The 16,687-nt window shown below is 33.3% G+C and overlaps 1 protein-coding gene and 1 long non-coding RNA gene across 3 annotated transcripts in view; both read left to right on the forward strand.

The window, feature by feature from the left end:
* The window catches only part of LOC124184418 (CREB-binding protein-like), a 35,039-nt gene extending 30,880 nt beyond the window's left edge, over positions 1 to 4,159 (forward strand). For both annotated transcript variants that reach the window (XM_046574089.1, XM_046574090.1), the window contains exon 27: positions 767 to 4,159. In XM_046574089.1, the coding sequence (XP_046430045.1) occupies positions 767 to 1,242 (476 nt within the window). In that variant the 3' untranslated portion in view covers positions 1,243 to 4,159. The remainder of the gene's footprint in view (positions 1 to 766) is intronic.
* Positions 4,160 to 10,836: 6,677 nt separating this feature from the next.
* On the forward strand, positions 10,837 to 14,512 carry LOC124184606. Its single transcript, XR_006871224.1, has 2 exons — positions 10,837 to 13,067; positions 14,057 to 14,512. It is a non-coding gene; the product is annotated as an uncharacterized LOC124184606 (long non-coding RNA).
* The last annotated feature ends 2,175 nt before the right edge of the window (positions 14,513 to 16,687 follow it).

Genomic DNA, 16,687 nt, shown 5'->3' on the forward strand with positions numbered 1-16,687 from the left:
ACTACTACTACTGCTATTATTATTATTATTATTGTTGTTGTTATTATTGTTATTCTTATCATCATCATCATCATCGTCGTCATTATGATTTTCTGTCAATATTTTGACTCGTCTTGAGTATATATTCTTATATGGTTATTTCGAACTTACGGACACAGGTAGATTTAAATCTATTCTCCATGTAAAGTCAGAATTGAGTTGGCCTTTTAGTTCTCATGAATTTAAAAAAAAAAAAAAATGATTGAGGTTACAGCAAACCAATTGATGAGAGACAATTAACGGTTATTTATTTTGATAAACGTTGATGGTTAATTAATTTCGAAAATAATGTATCAAAATTTTAGTCGTACTTGGTGAGGTAACTGGGGTGGTTATATGTTGACGTGTGTACATTTTGTCTCTGTATATGTATATATTGTATTTATGTTTATTATATAATATATAAAATACGTACTGTAGTTGTGTCCAATACTCGTGTACGCGTAAAGGCTGACAGACTTGATTAATACTTAAAAAAATTTCTTAAACTTGAATTACGACGTTCAGACACAGTTTATTAATTATGCAGATGTGTGTGTGTGTGTCCCATGTACTTTGATGTATAGTAAAAAGTTGAAGTTTTATATTAAAAATTCAAATGGTTCTGTACCATTTCACAGTGATACGTTAATAATCTTATTTGTTATTATTTATACCTCCTTGTATATATATCTATACTTGTGAAACATAACGTTGGTACTCATGTTGTGACCGTTTTTTCCCTCAGGTTACGGGAGTTTCAATGAGCAGGGCTATGGACAACCAGGATTGAAACCAACTCCACCACCGGTACCTTCGCCTCAAGGTGTAATGGGTCCTCCTGGAATATCGGTACAACAGCAATTGATGCAGTCGGTTCGGTCGCCACCTCCTATTCGGTCTCCGCAGCCAAATCCCTCGCCGAGACCTGTCCCCTCTCCTCGTAATCAACCGGTTCCTTCTCCTCGTGCCGGACCTGTACAGTCCCCTCATCATCATCCTCCTCATGGTACGCCAACTCACTCACCCGCCCATGAACTCGGTGGTCCCAGTGAAATGATGCTGTCCCAGCTTGGCGCCGGTAGTGGCGTCTCCGCCGGTCATCCACCCGCCATGCCTCATCATTCATCCCCAGCTCCTCCCCCCACAAGTGGTGCAGACTCTAGTGAATCGGCATCGATGACACCACAAGACCATCTCGTAAATTTAATTGAACAGTTTTAGTGACTGTTAGTTACTATTGCCCAAAATGAGACTGACTGCTCGAAGCAACCCCTGTCCGCTTCAACCACTCTACATCATCGTTTCTGTCCCGACGTCTTTTTCCTTCCTTCTTTTTGATTTTTCCAGTAAACGATTCAGACATTACACTTCAAAAGAAGGCGAAAAATTCAAATGTTTCACAGGACAATAATGAGACACGTTGTACGTTATTTGGCCAGTTGAAAACAGTTTCATCGTTTTGCTCTAGGAAACATTTGAGAAACTATTTTTTATCCTCGTGACGAATTGTTGATTGTTCGTTTCTTTCTTCCTTTGAGGATACAGGAAAAACATTGATCGCCGATGTGAAACGTAGTAGACGTCGGAAATATCAAAGAGAAAAAATGAATATAAAAAAAAAACGTCGGGATCTGCTGCGGTAATCTTGAGTGGAAGTTGTTATTAAAAGACTTTAAAAGAATTTAAATTTCCCCCTGCCCCGCCCTGTGACCACTGATAAAAAACTCAGAGACTTGTGAAAGAAAACAAACAAATAAAAACTGAAAGGGCCCGTCGTCCCCACCCTCCTCGCAGCTGCTTGCGCAGGCTGAGTGAAATCGTACAAATGTGTTGTGTATACTTAACATTAATTAATATAATAATAGTTGAAATACTAGTAGCGACTACTATTACCATTATTACTATTATATCGTAAATAAAACGTAAAAAGAATTACAAAGAACTCTATATATATAAAGCAGACAGAAATTAAGGAAAAAAAAATGAAACGAAATAATAAGAGGCAAAAAAGATACTTTGTAAAGTAAGTAAACGCAGAAAGTTAGGGGGAAAAGTTAATAAGTACTGTTAACTTAAGATAATTTGTTAAGAATTTAGAACAGCTGCCGACGCTGTATTTAGGAACGGTTAAATTTTGTGATCATTGAATTACGTATATAGATGGACTCATAAGAGCGAATTAACATTTTTCTCTTTACTAAACTAAATGAGGATTGGTGTCGCAACCGAAACATTAATTCACAACAGGCTGCTGTTTGCTACTACAGGAGGAGTATAAATCGTGTTAATTTTGAAAAGTTTTTTGAATCGAGAGCCCCTACTTGTACAGTCTAATCAAAATATAGCTATCAGTAGCTCAAGGGGCTCTCTCGTAACCACTATGTAAATACTATTCTATTATAATTATTATCATATTATCATTATTATTATTATTATTATTATTATTATTATTATTAATATTAATTTACCTGCCTATAATAAATTTATTGACTAAATATTGCTATAAAAAACACATAAACAGAAATATTGTAATATTTGAAAGAGAAGAATTGACGCGTTGACAAGCTACTTCACACGCTACACTACGTGACTATGCCAGTGCTGTATCATAGTATGAACTCTGAATGTAATTTTTTTTCCCCATATTTTTTCTCAATTAACTATTTAAATAAGCATAGGAATTCGCGCGATGTATCTCAAAAGTATTGAACAAACATATTCGCAACTTTTGGGATAGATCTTATGAGAAGTAGTAGTCACATGTAAGTAAAAACCTTAGCTGATTTCCTATAATCAGAATAACTAACACACCGACAGATAGTTGAACGTAATTTAGAGAAAAAGAAGTATACAAGGACATTGTTTAAATCTGCTACCACGTTGAAAGAAGTAATAATAATAATTAAAAAAAAAAAAAGAAAAGAAATCAACATCAACATATGTAGTCCAGAGAATATACATACATGAGCATACACAAGAGTGCTGTAATTGTATTTCGAATTCTTTCGACGATGTGTATCGCAACTATACGTGGTAATTCTAGAGGAAAAAACGAAAAGAGTTAATTAAAGAATGGTTTTCTATAACGTGAGTACAGCAATGAATTATGTACACATGTGCGTTTGTGTTTATAATATGTATGTACTTTGCCAGCTGGTTAATCTCTATGCAAGTTTGATTTATTATTTTCTAAATGAAATTAGTATGTGGCAAACAAAAGCATTGTTAACCCAATATCTCTAATTGCTTTTGAGTAAGGACAAATCTGCGATAAAGCGAACAATGATATTTACAGAAATTGTGTATTTGAAATATTGAAGATTATTGACTTTTTTTTTAAATGGTACTTTGTAACTTCCAACATTTAATGGGTCTTATTTAATTTACACAGAAAGACTTTGCAGTTGAAATCCATACTGCGAATAACTTACATTCTTTATACTTTGAGAAACAGGTCATTTTTACGAAATACTTCCTAATATTTGATCCCTTATTGCTTCATTGCAGCGTATTATGATACTTTATGGGTTTGTTTTACGTGCATCAATCATTAAGAGAAGTATTATTTTTGCAAATTGCAAGTGTGATTTCATACATGACCAAAAACCGTCATCTATAGAGAATTACAAACGGGTACAATATCTCAAGCTCTGATCATAACCTTAATTTTCAATGATATTGCAGCGCACGAAACTTTTTCGTTTAAATTTGTTAACTGAGAATCACCGCGGTAGTGAGTGATGACAGTGGTACTACACCAAGACCCTTTGGAGTTGGGAAGAAAACAATATACTAGTGCCATTTAAAAACAACGTCACTGTCAATGTGTATGATAACTGAATTGAAATAATCTTGTTGACAGTATCGTACACCCCTTTTTCAAAGCGAGTAACTTTCATTCCAATCGTCTTCTTGCTGTCTAGGCTTTTGATTCTTGAAGAAAATAATCTTTTCGAATAATTGAGATAGAATCAATCTGTACACATACAATAGAACGAAATTTGAATAAAATTTAGCCTTTTCGTGAAGTGACTAATGTTATATTCTGTAAAGCATTATATGGATGTTTGCATGATTTAGAAATAATTATTTTACATTTTTTTATAAATAAAATTTTGAATAAACGAATGAATAATAATCAGCCATGTTCAATACTATCCAAAATCAGGAAGTGAAATAAAATCTCACAAAAAAAGATGATTTTAATTTAATTTTATTCTAAATAAAAAAGCATAATTGTGAGAAATAAAAATATATGATCAGTTAAGCAGAATAGTGTTGACATCTTTGCCTGTGTAGAGTTTTGCACTATTGTTGGCTACGAATATATCAGTTTTCTGTTACTGAATCAAGTTTCATTTCCAAGACATCTTTATGATTTTTGTACCAACGAGAACAAGATCAACTACATTCTTTAGTCTAATTATATTAGTGGTTTTTTCCCCCTCGTATTGTTATTATATATATATATATATATATATATAGTTATTATATTATATATATATATGTAACTATTTTAGTCCTTTAATATTTAATTAAGCATACCATTAATGACGTGATCTAGTATTTTTCTTGTCACTTTCAGTGAACATCTTTGATAATCACGTATCAGAATAGAATTGAACTGACTTGATATTCATGTATAATTAAAGGGAATAATCCCTTGATTCTCGTGCGAGTGAAAAACAATCTATTTAAAGTTTTGATATTTTACATAAATCTGTTATGTTGTCGTCATCATCATTTTTGTGTATTCTATCAACGTACCATCCACTATATATATATCTGGCACAAATCTTACGTTACATTTGAATCTCTTGATAGACGAAAAATAAACGCTAACATCTCTTATAATTTTTATACATACCTCTCTTACATTGCCTTTAGAATTACCCAGTATACTTGCTTGTATAAAATCGAAAATTGAATTTGTTGTTTATTGTACCATCGTATAGTATATAAGAATGTCTGCTGAATGAGGAATGTTAATAACTGAGTAAATAGATGAGTAAACAATCTTACGAGTAAAATAATCGCAATGTGAAACCCAAAAGTATTTGGCTTAGTATGGCTGTGTTTAGGGCAGTGTTGTAAATCCGAAGAAGTGGTGCACCTTATGTGGTAGTGAATTCTTGAAATCTAGTTCAGGTGATGTGTACCAGTACACCATGCGAAAATACTGTGAGTTACAAGGTAGAAAATATGATGGTCTTAACGAGAAGATTAATAATAAAGCATTTTCAGTCCTAGTCTGTGAAATTAGAGAACATACCCGTAACAGCTAACGGTGTCAGAAAGCAAAAGACAAAATGGAAATTGAGTTGAATCGAAAACTGACGCAGGATGAAACATCAAAACCCAAAACGGTTGATACGAATGTTGCATAACGATTTATGCTTTACTCATTTTTTTTTTTTTTGTAAGAATATCATGACTAGCTGTTGTGCAAACAATTTTTTCTACAGCTTTTTGTAATATGAGGTGAACTCAAGACTGTGTCATTATTTTATTAAATTTTTTTGGTCTTAAATCTTCGCATTGAACCGCATTGTCAGAGGCAGTTGACAATTTCTTCATCATGATTATACCATGTGTAGTTAACAGATATTCATCAAATAATTGACACCATTGACGTGACAGACGTGTGCTGCAATCCTATATCACAGTTTCTGTTTCTGTTTTGTAATTCACAGTACTGGAGGAAATTCACTATTATACTGAAGAAAGAACAATGCCACAATAACAACAGTTTTTGTTTCTTTCACGGATTTTTTTTTATATCACAGAACACATTAATGTAACCGTAAACGGTTATATTATGAAGTAATTATTATTAATTAATTATTAATTATTATGGTTATTCTTATCAATAGGAGATACTACAGACAAAACTATGAAATATAATAATTATTACAATTATTATTACAATTATTAACTGAATATAGAATACTACTTTTTATTATGAATTTTTCGTAAATAGTGATTTAATGACCTAATTAAAGATTAATGAGACGCAAATGTAACGTTTATCCCCCTACCTTCACTCAAACCTCTTCCAAGGACCACCCGCCACTGCATTGCATTTTGGGAATGCACATTGTTACAATTATTTTCAAGTAGATAGTACGTCAAAGCGGGCACACATTTCATGAAAAATAACGAAATAAGAAAGAAAGAAGACAAATAATCTCACAGCTTCCTCTATTAAAACTTGACAAAATAATGCTTTACATTTTTCTCATAAACTACATTACCAAGTTTCCCTGTCACTGCATGCAGGTGCATGTAACAAATGCATATTGAGATGCAACAAATTACAAGGCATAATCTAGGACCGAAGCATACGTCATATTTCAAGCTTGTAATATTAATGGTTCTTTCATGGCGCAATGCAGAGCTATGCCCATATATTCAATCCCAATAACTCTTCGAAACTTATGTACATAATAAAAATTAGGCCTATTCAAGAATATCTCGGATTACACATACCGTTACATTGCTAATTCATTGATTATTACTAACCATCAATACACACAATCACCCATAAAATTTGTTTCATAGTAAATTATGGCAGGTAAATAATTATACCATATACTTAAAAACGACACGAGTTTATGCAATCTTTCTTTCCATAAAATGCTCATGTAGTTTCTGTATAAGATATCAGTATTTTATAAAACATAAATATGATTGCATTCGAGAGATACATGATCCTTGGTTACAGCAACAAATGCACAACCCTATTAAAGCAGTTGAAAAGAGGTGAGATCTATTAATTTTGTTATTTTTAATATCAGTTTTAATTAGTGTTCGACTAGCATTAAAAACTCAAAAGTTGTAATACGTGTAAAAATTTCCTGTGTATAATCTTAGACTCTTTGATTCCAATCGTTCTGAATTTCTTTTATTGAGTTGCGATGACTCGAGTGTTCAAGTGTTGCTTTTATCAAATACGGTTCGTGTGAAAGTACACAAAAAAAAAGAATTAAGTGGTTCAGAGTCCTGTGTATCTACCGCTACGAACTTTAATACTTCTTGCAATTATCAATTGAAACTGCATGAGCATTCAATACGTGATCATTAATCGGACACAGCATTTGTTTTTAACATTTTACTCATATTATCTAGTATTTTTTTTGTTGCCGCTGAGGTCAATTTCTTGAAACTGCGACCTTTCAACATGTGAATAGATGCTTCATAATTTTTTCTTTGATAAACGAAGAGTAACTTTAAATTTGTATAATTATATAGAATGAATTACAATTGAACATAAATAATCTAATTTTTCGAAAAGATATAACGGTTGTCAGGATATTGTGCTGATTGTTATGAGTGTGCCATTTTGGACTATGGTGATATTAGCTAAGTCACGGACATAAAAATTCAAATTAATGAATCGTCCAAATTTCGCTAACCATGCTTTGCTTAAAATAGGCTCCTTAACTTTATATCTTCGATTTGACATTGCATTAGAATATATTTAATTTCAATTGAAGTCTTGCACTTTGACACACCTGTTATATTTTCACTGACAGATCCTTCACATACCTGCTAATGTTACTTTCACTCTTTATAACGTTAGGTATGCGTTATTCAGCGTAGCATGTAAATCATAGTCGTGTTGAAAGGTAGAAAGTTCAAAGAATTTTATCACTGCTGATATTTTTTGAAAAATTAAACTTTATTAGGCAACATTCCACATTGTAAATGAGTAACTGTATATTTTTACGGAAAATCATCGCGTCGAAAGTTTACAAGCAATATTATATATCATGGTAAAACTTATTTGTATTTGCTATTAAAGTCATGTGCAATTTTCATTTGAGCAAGTGATTTGATTATGGCTAGAAATGCATTATTTGACAAATTTTGTGCATAGAATTAACACATACATGACACTTCAAGTATGAACAAACGATAATGACAAATTATTGTTGTTAATTATGATAAGATGGAGTTATTGCCACGTTACGTCAATGAAACATTTATGGGCAGAGAATAATTTTGCGAAATGAAAATTATATATATATATATATAATTCGATGTATATATATCAGCTGAAATCTAGCAATTGGAATTAATTTGAAATTGTCGGACATCATCGCAAAGACCACCCGAAATTACATTTGAATCACTTGAAATCACCAGGTCTGTTTCCCAAAATTTATGAAACTGATTAGGCTAACGAATTTTTAATCAAAAAGTAGAATTGTTTTTAAAAAGTTTTCGAATCATTTTACAACTTTTTAGTAATTATGCAATATTTAGCAATATTGTATTTCCTTCTAATCCCTGTGATAATTTCTTCTGAAGGTAAAAGAAAGAATTATCATAGAAAATAGAAGGAAATTCCGGTACAATTGCTAGATCTCATATTATTTTTATTACAATTGTTATTTAGTTGTTTTTTTTTTCTGCGGCCGTGAAATATAGAAAAACAAAGCAAGAATTAATATATAAATAATATCAGAAATTACCCATTTTCAGAACAAATCATAACATTGAATTGGAATAATAAGCCAGTATTACAATAAGTTAACATTTCTGCTTGTTCAGTCTGTAATTTAGATCAAAGCATGGCTAGTGAAATTAAACCATTCTGCAAAGAATAATTCGAATTGCAGAATATTCATTTACTATACGATGGTTTCTCCATTCTTTTGTCTTCCCAATTATTTTTGTTCTTAATACAATGAGGCTTTCACAAGGGATTGACTGATACTTAAAATACTCTTTTACGACCATGTTTCAACATGTTAGGCGTAATCTTCAATTTTTGAGAGTGAAAGGATGAAGAACTTTCGGTCGACCAAAGAACAAAAATTCATTAGTACTGTATTTAGAGAAATGTAACTAATCTCTTAAATTCTTCTAACAATGAAAATTTGGCAAGAATCTGAGTGGTGTTTATTGTACATCTATCAACAATGACACAGCTATATGTGTGTAACACGTGCATTAGTAAGAGCTATTGGTGTGATCTGTGATATTGTTTTAAAAGCGCTATGGTTTTCAGCCAGAGTATAGTCATTGGGTGTAGGGGACATTGATACATGTAATTAACCAAGTCACGAAATTCTCAAAGTGATAATCATATCTATGTGATTATATTGAAATATAATCAGTAATGATGATACAAATATCAACAATAACAAAAACAACAACAACAACAATAATAATAATAATAATAATGATAATAATAATAATATATGAAGTATAAACTGATTTTTATGTATATAATAGTAAATATCACATCAGTCCTGCGTCTTTACACATGGTATATTTCAATAATGTATATACAATATATATTAGAATTCAGAGTCTACGAAGTCTTTACATGAAAGATATTCATAATATATCGCAGAGAAATCTAAAATAATTGTGACACACTTTCATTTTTCAATAAATAAAGATGAAAGCAAATACATTAGATTGCAGAAAACTAGAACAATATATCTTCCATGCTGAAATGTATAGATATTTGTATATTAGAATATTAGTGAAATTCTATCGTATGTGACATTTGAAGTTATCTTTCTTAACAACAAAATAAAAGATACAACATGATTAATTTAGGTTTCCCTGTCTTATATATTTATAAAATTGCATATATTTCATCATGCAAAGACGAAATTGTGACAAATGTAAAGTATAGATATGTTCAAGCGTACATTGTGGGCCCAATTGTTATGTGACATAAATATCCTGATTATATTCGATATTCCCTTCAAAATTTCTTAAATAATAGTATTTCTATGCTAAGAGGAATTGGTTAAACTAGAAAAATTTGGACTTGCAGGTTGCTGAACGAATATTTAATTATTGCCACTAGACACCACTTGATTAAGTCATGAATGGCTTCATGTAACTAAATGTCGTATAACTTCATCTTACGTTTAATTACTAAACTATGGTTTGGCAGACTGTGATTGCCAAGTTAATCTACTCCGTGACTCCTTTTTCTGGGTGTAAAAATTTTTAGTAAATAGCTTGAATTATATACATACGATTTGAGAAATATTTATGTAACAGATTTCATTATTCAGATATGCATCAAACAAATGATTTTAGTTATTTTACAATTTATCATAACTAGTAATGTGTACTAAAGCATCCTGAACACTCAGTGACTCAGTCACTCAGCTCGTGAGTTTATCCCATGGTTGTGAAACTTATGATCTCATCAGATTTGCCCAAACATTAAAAATTTCAAAACGCATAAATCATAGTCAAATACGTTTTATAAATAAGTTTTCGTGTTATTATTTTTGAAAAGTCCAATGTGAAACTAAGTAGTGAAGCAAGATGAGATTAGTCTTACAGAGCTTTTCAATTGTTTGTGCTAATTTCGTTTTTATTAAGGGTGAAATCTGTTGACAAAAAATCACTGTTTCGATGAGTAAATCAATTTAGAAAGAAGCACACTACATGCTATGAAAATGAAACATGATATGATTACACCTGCTTAGATATTAATGCATACTTTACAAATCCAAATGAAACAAAGCTAGCCCACTTTGTACGCTGAAATAACATACATAGTAATATAAGTTACTGTATGGATCATAACAAGTTATACATATGCAGCTGTAGCCCCACGCTAATACTAGGCGCATAAGTATTAGGTCAAGTTATTATTGTGTATGAAGCATAACAATTGTTTGAACGTAATGATATATATTATTACTGTACAATTTACAAGAATTACTACTCTATAGCTGCTGTCTTCTTGTAGTATTATTGCCAAGGCATTTATTGATTTTATACAATAAATAGTAAAAATTAATCAGTCGGCAACACCATGAAACTTATATATATATACATATATACCGGAGTTACGTCATTATCACTTTCAATATATACATTCTAATCCTATGAAACATAATCATAATTTGTTTAATCGCTCAGCTCTTCCTGTCCAAGCAAGCAATACTCTAACTTAATCAGCTTTATGAATACACGCACATTTTTTTCAAATTACACGGGTTGCATATAATTGTACATTTTCAAAATCAAACTGAAAACATGAGTCATATTACTCTTCTGATTGAGCCATCTTTTTTATCACTAGCGTTATCAGTTGTGATTAATTTCAGAATCAATTCGAATACATTAGCAAAGATAAACTAACACTAACACGCAATTCATCGTGGGAACGCAAAGAAAAAAAATTTGCACAAACAGGATTCAAAAGAAATTATTACCCTAATCTTAAAAAAATGCGGTTTTTTTCTTAAATTAAGAAAATTTTATGCCCACACGCAATCTTTTCTCGTAACGGATACAACTGGGATTTGACATAGTATTTTTATTGAATTGTAACTGTTTTTGAAGGGTAGCTGGTTCGAAATTAACACCTATTAAGAGCCGGTTTAGCATACACATTTCGCAATGATATTCTTTATTTCCTTCAGAAAACGGGTCATAACAATGCCGTTGACTGAAAAATATCACATACAATAACTGTTTTATAACATCAATATCGGTTAATTTTACCTACTTAATCAGAAAGCAGCAGTTCTTCACTGTGAGCAGCTTCACCTTTTTCGCAATAAATCATGGTCAATTTTTGAAACGTCCATGTACGGGGGCATAGAGACTACTAAGGAGAATTAGATACTTCTACTTCATGGTCAGATCAACTAACCAACAATTGCAAAATCACTCACGTTTCAGGTCAAAGTGCAATACGCTACATCTGTAACTCTCAGTACGAAACTGGACGCATATCAGATTTTTAATTAGTAGCAGCAAGATTGTTCATTCGGTTAGTACAAGAACGCATTTAAGGATACATAGGCATGTGGGTCAAAATCGTGCCAGGTCAACGAAAGTTATACAAACTGTTCTCACTTTTATTTTAAAAACCTGTGTAAAATTTGGAAGTGATTGTCTGAACCATAGCAGAATTATTTTACTTCTAATTTATTGTGATTTAACACTAATTCTTATGGGAAACTGAGAGGCTCAAGGTAAGATCATAAAAAATTTAAAGTAAAATAACTCTGCTATGGTTCAGACAATCGCTTTCAAATTTTACACAGGGCTTCAAAATGAAAGTGAGTACAATTTGTATAATTTTCACTGAAACAGTATGAGTTTAGAAAATCTATAGAACTGAACCAATATCTTGGAATTAGAGCGAGATTTGAGCCTGGAATAATTGTAAATGATATACATAGCATTATGCAATATTTCACCACTTTGGCTTAATCAAGTTGAGAAGCAATGAAACCAACTAATGCTAAAACGCAAAGAAGCAGCAAAGATCAGTCAATCTGCCTGCTCTATGGTATCTTAGATCATAATGTTAACAATGATCCGTTATGTTATTAATTTTTGAATTATTATGTCAGTGTCAAATGAATTCAGCTGCAATCATAGACATAATGGCATTGTCTTATGTTGTCTTGCCAGATGTAGATGGATAGGAATCTGATATCAGAGGTGAATTACAATTCACACTGGCAATGAGTTGCAACAATCAGGTTCAATTTATTTATTTGAACACAAAGAGTGTGTTTAGATATTATTCGTGACCTTGTTGTCTTTTAGTAAGAAAGAATTTCGTCGGTTGAAGGTCATTTTACATTAATTTTATTTTATTTACAAAACATGTAAATTAGACGTTGCGGTCTAAATCTTCAGGGAATAAGTGACAACCTTTTCCGCTTTGATGTTGTTTAAACGGCATGATGGAAGTTAGTATGACCTGAAATGTTTTCTTACATAAAGAGTATAGACCACTTCCTGGTTCTGGTTCCTTGTGAACTTTGTATCTGGTGGCTATCAGCTCATGACTGATGATGTGCCGTTTGATTGTAATACTAACGGCACACCATTACCTTAAATTCACCAGCATAAATAATCATTCATGCTTCCGTTGTAGACATTATGAATGTAATTGTGCCGATGATTCCTGAGCTGATCGGAACAGTTACAAATTAAATGTGTTCTAGGATCAGTGTTTATCGCAAGGAATAAGTTACATCAGCTTGAAAGAAATCGGAAGCCTCTCTCACAACGGACATAAGTGTCAAACATTTGTAAGTAAATTGGGTTTAATTTTCGTCATATATAAAATCAAATGAAGACTTTACATATGGAGCAACAGACTACCAGAAAGTCTTGAAATGGTCGAAACCTGGTAGTCACAAATTTACTGGCTGCTAGACACAAGTTATACTAGAATGAATCATGGTATTTGCTATCACTGTGTGACCGCATTTTTTGAAATTTATGAGTATATAGTAAGGCATTAATCGAGGTAACTTTATTCAATGTTACGTGCTTGCTATTAATCTCTAGTCTCAGAATTATAACCAGGAAAAATCTAGACTACCATTTTACACTTAATGATGATGCAATATCATGGTGGAACGTGGAAAATAATAAGAATTTCCTTGTAGACCTACATACCTAATGAATTTAAAATTACTCTAACCTCATGAGTCACTTATAACCTCAGGGGGCATCCAATAATCACGGGATGCCTTTATAATCAATTTTAGACCCCCCCTCCCCCGCCGTGATCACACAAGAGGTTTTGGTGAACCCCCCCCCCCCCCCCCCCCTTAACCGTTATCACGTGATTTTTCTCACCGATCGACTACTCACGTAAAAATGTGATATTACCAATAAGAATCTCTATATATACTTGGTGTTTTTAGAAAAAAATGCACTAAATAATACACGTGATATTGCCCGAGACCCCTCCCTCCCCCCGTGTGATCAATCGTGATAATTTCAAGTACTCCTCCCCCCCTCGTGAGTCTACCGCGATTATTGGATGTCCCCTTACTATCTACAACGTTTTCACTTCTCTTTTACAACTGTAATTAAGTCTGTTTATAAACTAATTGAACAAAGTAACTGTTAATACAAGGCACAAGTATTGCAAATATTTTTGAAAGTTTGAATAAACATACTTCAATTGTAACGGGTCAGCAATTGAAGATTGCCAACACTGACACGGGATACTGACAGATTGGTATGGAGTTGTGAATCTGGGGCCTGGGTACAATCTTTGTTACAGATATCCAGCTAATCCTCAACAGGCAATGTCACAACAGCAGTCTCAACACCAAGGCCAACCAATTACAGAAATGAGTCCACAAATTCAAATACAAACAGGAGCTATTCCGGAGGCAGTCAGTCCGGTTGGTCCTCAACCCACAGCTGCTGTATCGACACGCATAAGCACGCTTTGCAAGTACTTATGCATGCCCTTCGGAGTCCAAACACGCCTGAGCAACAAAACCAAATTCTAGAGATACTCGAAAGTAATCCTTAGCTACGCGCATAGTGGATGCGCACCAAACGTCTAGATTACGAACGTAGCCGGGAATCCCGCAACTACGTCGGTTGGATCGTCGAAGTAGAACCCGATCCGCATCGCCAATTCAAGTCATTGTCGCCCGATTCTTCGCACAGTAGTGCGAAAGTGCTAGGAAGCAAAGTTCCTTAAACTCTAAAGTTTCTTCGTTCAAAAGTTCATTGCTTGGCAAAGATGAAGATTTCAACATCAGCTGTGCTCATGTTGCTGGTGGCTGGCATTATCAACGTGGAAGCTGGTCCGTTGGCGGCTGGCGTTTGCTACGCTGGATGTGGATCCTTGGTGACCGCCTGCTTCGCCGCGGCAGGCTTTACTTTCGGCACCGTACCCGGAGCGCAAATTGCGGCCGTCCCAGCCCTGGTGGGATGCAATACTGCATTTGCCACCTGCGAAGCTGCCTGCATGGCAGCATTGTTCACGCCTACACCGTAAGCCAAGAATCCGAATGGAATATCACCTAAACATCGTACCAGTAATACTTGACCTCTACCTACTTACTACGCTGCAAATATTACGTTTCATATGTATTATCCGCTTATATATGTATAATAGCAAGAAATATGTACTTCTCAAGATGTCGAAGATTTAGTATTCTTGTATATTTTTTTCCAACGCACATTAATGCATGATTATATAATACGTATTAATACAACAATTATTCGACGTACAAATAACAAGAACAATGTACTTCTTGAAGATGTCAAAGGTATTGTGTGACCTGTAGATTTTTTTTCACGCATATTAATAAATTGTACTTTTTGAAACCTTTATTATACTGTGTTTGCATACGTGCAGGAATAGACATAATGCTTAAAGTGGAAGCAGTTATAAGTAATCTTATCGTAACAAAACATTTGGGATTAAATCACTATTTTCTTGACTTTACAATGATTTTTAAGGTACTAGAATTTCAAAATATAAGTTTGTTTCGTTTTATTACAGTTGACTAAATTTCAAATGGTTCCAAAATCGCGAAATCCTGATATTTCCTCAGTATACGTTGCTACGATAACGTTACTATCTTCGATATGATAAGAAATCAACTTCTGTAATCTGAAAGATCTATCAAATGTGATTGATATTTTGTAGTGGTGTGAAAAATCTTGTCTACTTCTGCATTAATGAAGAAGTTTCACAATTTTTTTTCAACATTTTTTTAGCTACCCACAGGATTAATTGATGGTTGATGTAAGGCTGGATTTTTACGAGCAGTAAAATTAAGGTAGTTTATTGAAGTTGCTGTAAATGTAAGACGAAAAACGATCATTCCAGTTGATATTATTCATCCACAGAATGGTATCAGAAATCGGAGTACCAAATTTTGCCCTGGCATATTTTTTCTATCAATATCTATTGGCATGCATCCGAAACAGTCATGTAAGTGCTGTTCAAAGTAACTTGTGGAGAATGTTGTAATAAAATTAAGCAGATGTGAGATCAATGTGAAAAACGAAAAATTATTCGTTCTATCTCAAACGAATTAATATTCTATTTGCCGTTAGTTATTATTGAAGAAACCAAAATAATGTTGACAAACAAATTTCCAATATTTTCCTGACGCTCTATGCAACTAGACCTTCTAAGAATTTTAGTAAACAGGTGAAAAATGAAATTGGATACGTGAAAGTGGGGAAAAAACAGATGGAGTCTTAGCTTATGTTTCAGTACTGCTGACGGTGACGTCACACAGTCAACTGCGATCTGCGTTCCGTTTTTACTTCCAGTTGCCAGTCGCAGTAAAATCGGAACGCTACACCGAAGACGCGGCCATCTCTCAACTTCTTCGCTGTTTCGGTGTTCTTCTACGATTTGACTTGTTTCTCCGTGTTCATTATCAGCTTTGAGCTCATCTTTTAGAATAGATTGCTCTTGTGCTTTAGTATCATCATCTGAACTGACTCATATCTGATACTGCACTAAAATCAGTAGTTAACTCTTCTATCCTAGGATGTGACTCTGCCATAATGATGGCTTCGGACAAATCTTTTAAATCATCAAAGGCTTGTTTGGCTCCATCCGTTGATATGCCTTCTGCCCATCCGATTATCGTAGACTTTGACACTCGTTTTGCATGAAAATCTTCGTGAGTCATAATCATCTTAAGTTTGTCTTCATAGTTAGTAGCAGCTTGTCTAAGTGATATACAACATTCACATGTATATTCATGCATAGTGTCAGACATTGTGATCCACATAGCTGAGATTGAGGATATCCATATTTGCAAATCCATCATGACTCTTTTGGTGTCGTATTCACCAGATTCATCATCCTTGTAGTGTATTGGATGTGGACATGCTGCATGGAACAGAGTTCTCACTGCTTCTTGAACGC

Source organism: Neodiprion fabricii, chromosome 6 (genome assembly GCF_021155785.1).
Source record: "Neodiprion fabricii isolate iyNeoFabr1 chromosome 6, iyNeoFabr1.1, whole genome shotgun sequence".
In the NCBI taxonomy this organism is placed as follows: domain Eukaryota; kingdom Metazoa; phylum Arthropoda; class Insecta; order Hymenoptera; family Diprionidae; genus Neodiprion; species Neodiprion fabricii.